Source organism: Diabrotica virgifera, chromosome 9, assembly GCF_917563875.1.
Source record: "Diabrotica virgifera virgifera chromosome 9, PGI_DIABVI_V3a".
Lineage (NCBI taxonomy): Eukaryota > Metazoa > Arthropoda > Insecta > Coleoptera > Chrysomelidae > Diabrotica > Diabrotica virgifera.
This window is the reverse complement of record NC_065451.1, coordinates 109,355,163-109,356,464: the sequence shown is the minus strand read 5'-3', so window position 1 is coordinate 109,356,464 and position 1,302 is coordinate 109,355,163. Positions and strand designations below refer to the sequence as shown.

The 1,302-nt window shown below is 35.6% G+C and overlaps 1 protein-coding gene across 1 annotated transcript; it reads right to left on the bottom strand.

The window, feature by feature from the left end:
* Window positions 1-396: 396 nt before the first annotated feature.
* Window positions 397-1,014, bottom strand: LOC126891223 (protein FAM200A-like). Its single transcript, XM_050660405.1, has one exon. It carries the CDS (start codon window positions 1,012-1,014, stop codon window positions 397-399), a length of 618 nt encoding a protein of 205 aa, XP_050516362.1.
* Between the last annotated feature and the right edge of the window lie 288 nt (window positions 1,015-1,302).

Genomic DNA, 1,302 nt, shown 5'->3' with positions numbered 1-1,302 from the left:
TCATTTTGGACGGAAATGATTTCCATATTGAAAGTAACGGATATTTCAGTTGCAATTTTTTCCACGTCTTCGCAAGAAAATGGATTAGACGTAAATGTTACAATATCTGTCAGTTTTTTAAAATCAGCAAAACGTCTTTCAAACTCATTATGAAATGCTTGCACCTCCGTCTCGTAATAAACATAATTCAAATGAGCGGTTACCCTTTTTTTCAGCGATGGAAAGTTGTCTAAATCCTTTCTGTTAATTTGTTTAATCAATAATTTCAATTTGTTGACAAAAGAATGTAGGTACTGCGCTCATCATATCGATAATTGTTTTATTTTTACCTTGTAGTTCCAAATTAAGGACGTTCAAATAATGTGTTAAATCTGATGCGAAAGCTAGGTTACTGAGCTATTTTTCATTCTGAAGTAGATGAGTGTCGTCCCCTCGTTTCTCTAGAAAAGAAATTATTTCGGAAAGTAACTCCTGGAACCTATCTAAAAATTTTCCACGGCTCAACCACCTCACATCTGTATGCAGAAGTAAATCAGTGTGTTCCACAGAGTCGCTAGCTTCCAATTGTGCTTTAGAATTCACAATTTTTGTTGTCATCTTCATAATGTCGTCCATATTTAAAATTTTGGAGCACAAAACTTGCTGGTGAATGATGCAATGAAATGAAAAAAACGATGGAAAGTCATCGTTAGCTCGACATAATGCAACAAATCCATTGTTAACGCCAGTCATGGATGGTGCACCATCTGTTGTAATACACATTAGTTTGTAAATCGGTATCTCGTATTGTTTCACAAAATTTATAAAAACGTTGTATATATCTTCTCTGCGAGTTTTTTCTTTCAGAGGCAACATTGTTAACAAATCTCTACACGACATATCAGAAAATACCATCCGAATGAAAATACACAACTGGGCGGTATCAGCCATATCGGTTGACTCGTCAAATTGCAAACAAAAATATACACACTTCGTAATATCACTATTCACTTGGCTTTCCAAATCTTTGCCCATGATTTCGATACGTCTGGTGACCGTTGGACGTGACAACCCGACTTCTTTAATAGCAGACACAATATCTGTTTTATTTTTGAAGTCCTCAAATCATACACTCGCTGCTTCAATGAATGCTTCTTTCACTACCTCTCCGTCTTCAAACGGTTTTTTATGTTGTGCCAGTATATAAGAAATTTTGAACGACGCAATCGTTGCAGCTACTGATTGTTTAACAGGCCTAGTGAACATTGATTGTTCCGCCTTCAAACTATTTTTCAAGTATTGCACTTTCCGTTTTTTAAACAA

Coding starts and splice junctions, on each gene's coding strand:
- LOC126891223 (XM_050660405.1), bottom strand. CDS start 1,014: ATGGGCAAAGATTTGGAAAGCCAAGTGAATAGTGATATTACGAAGTGT.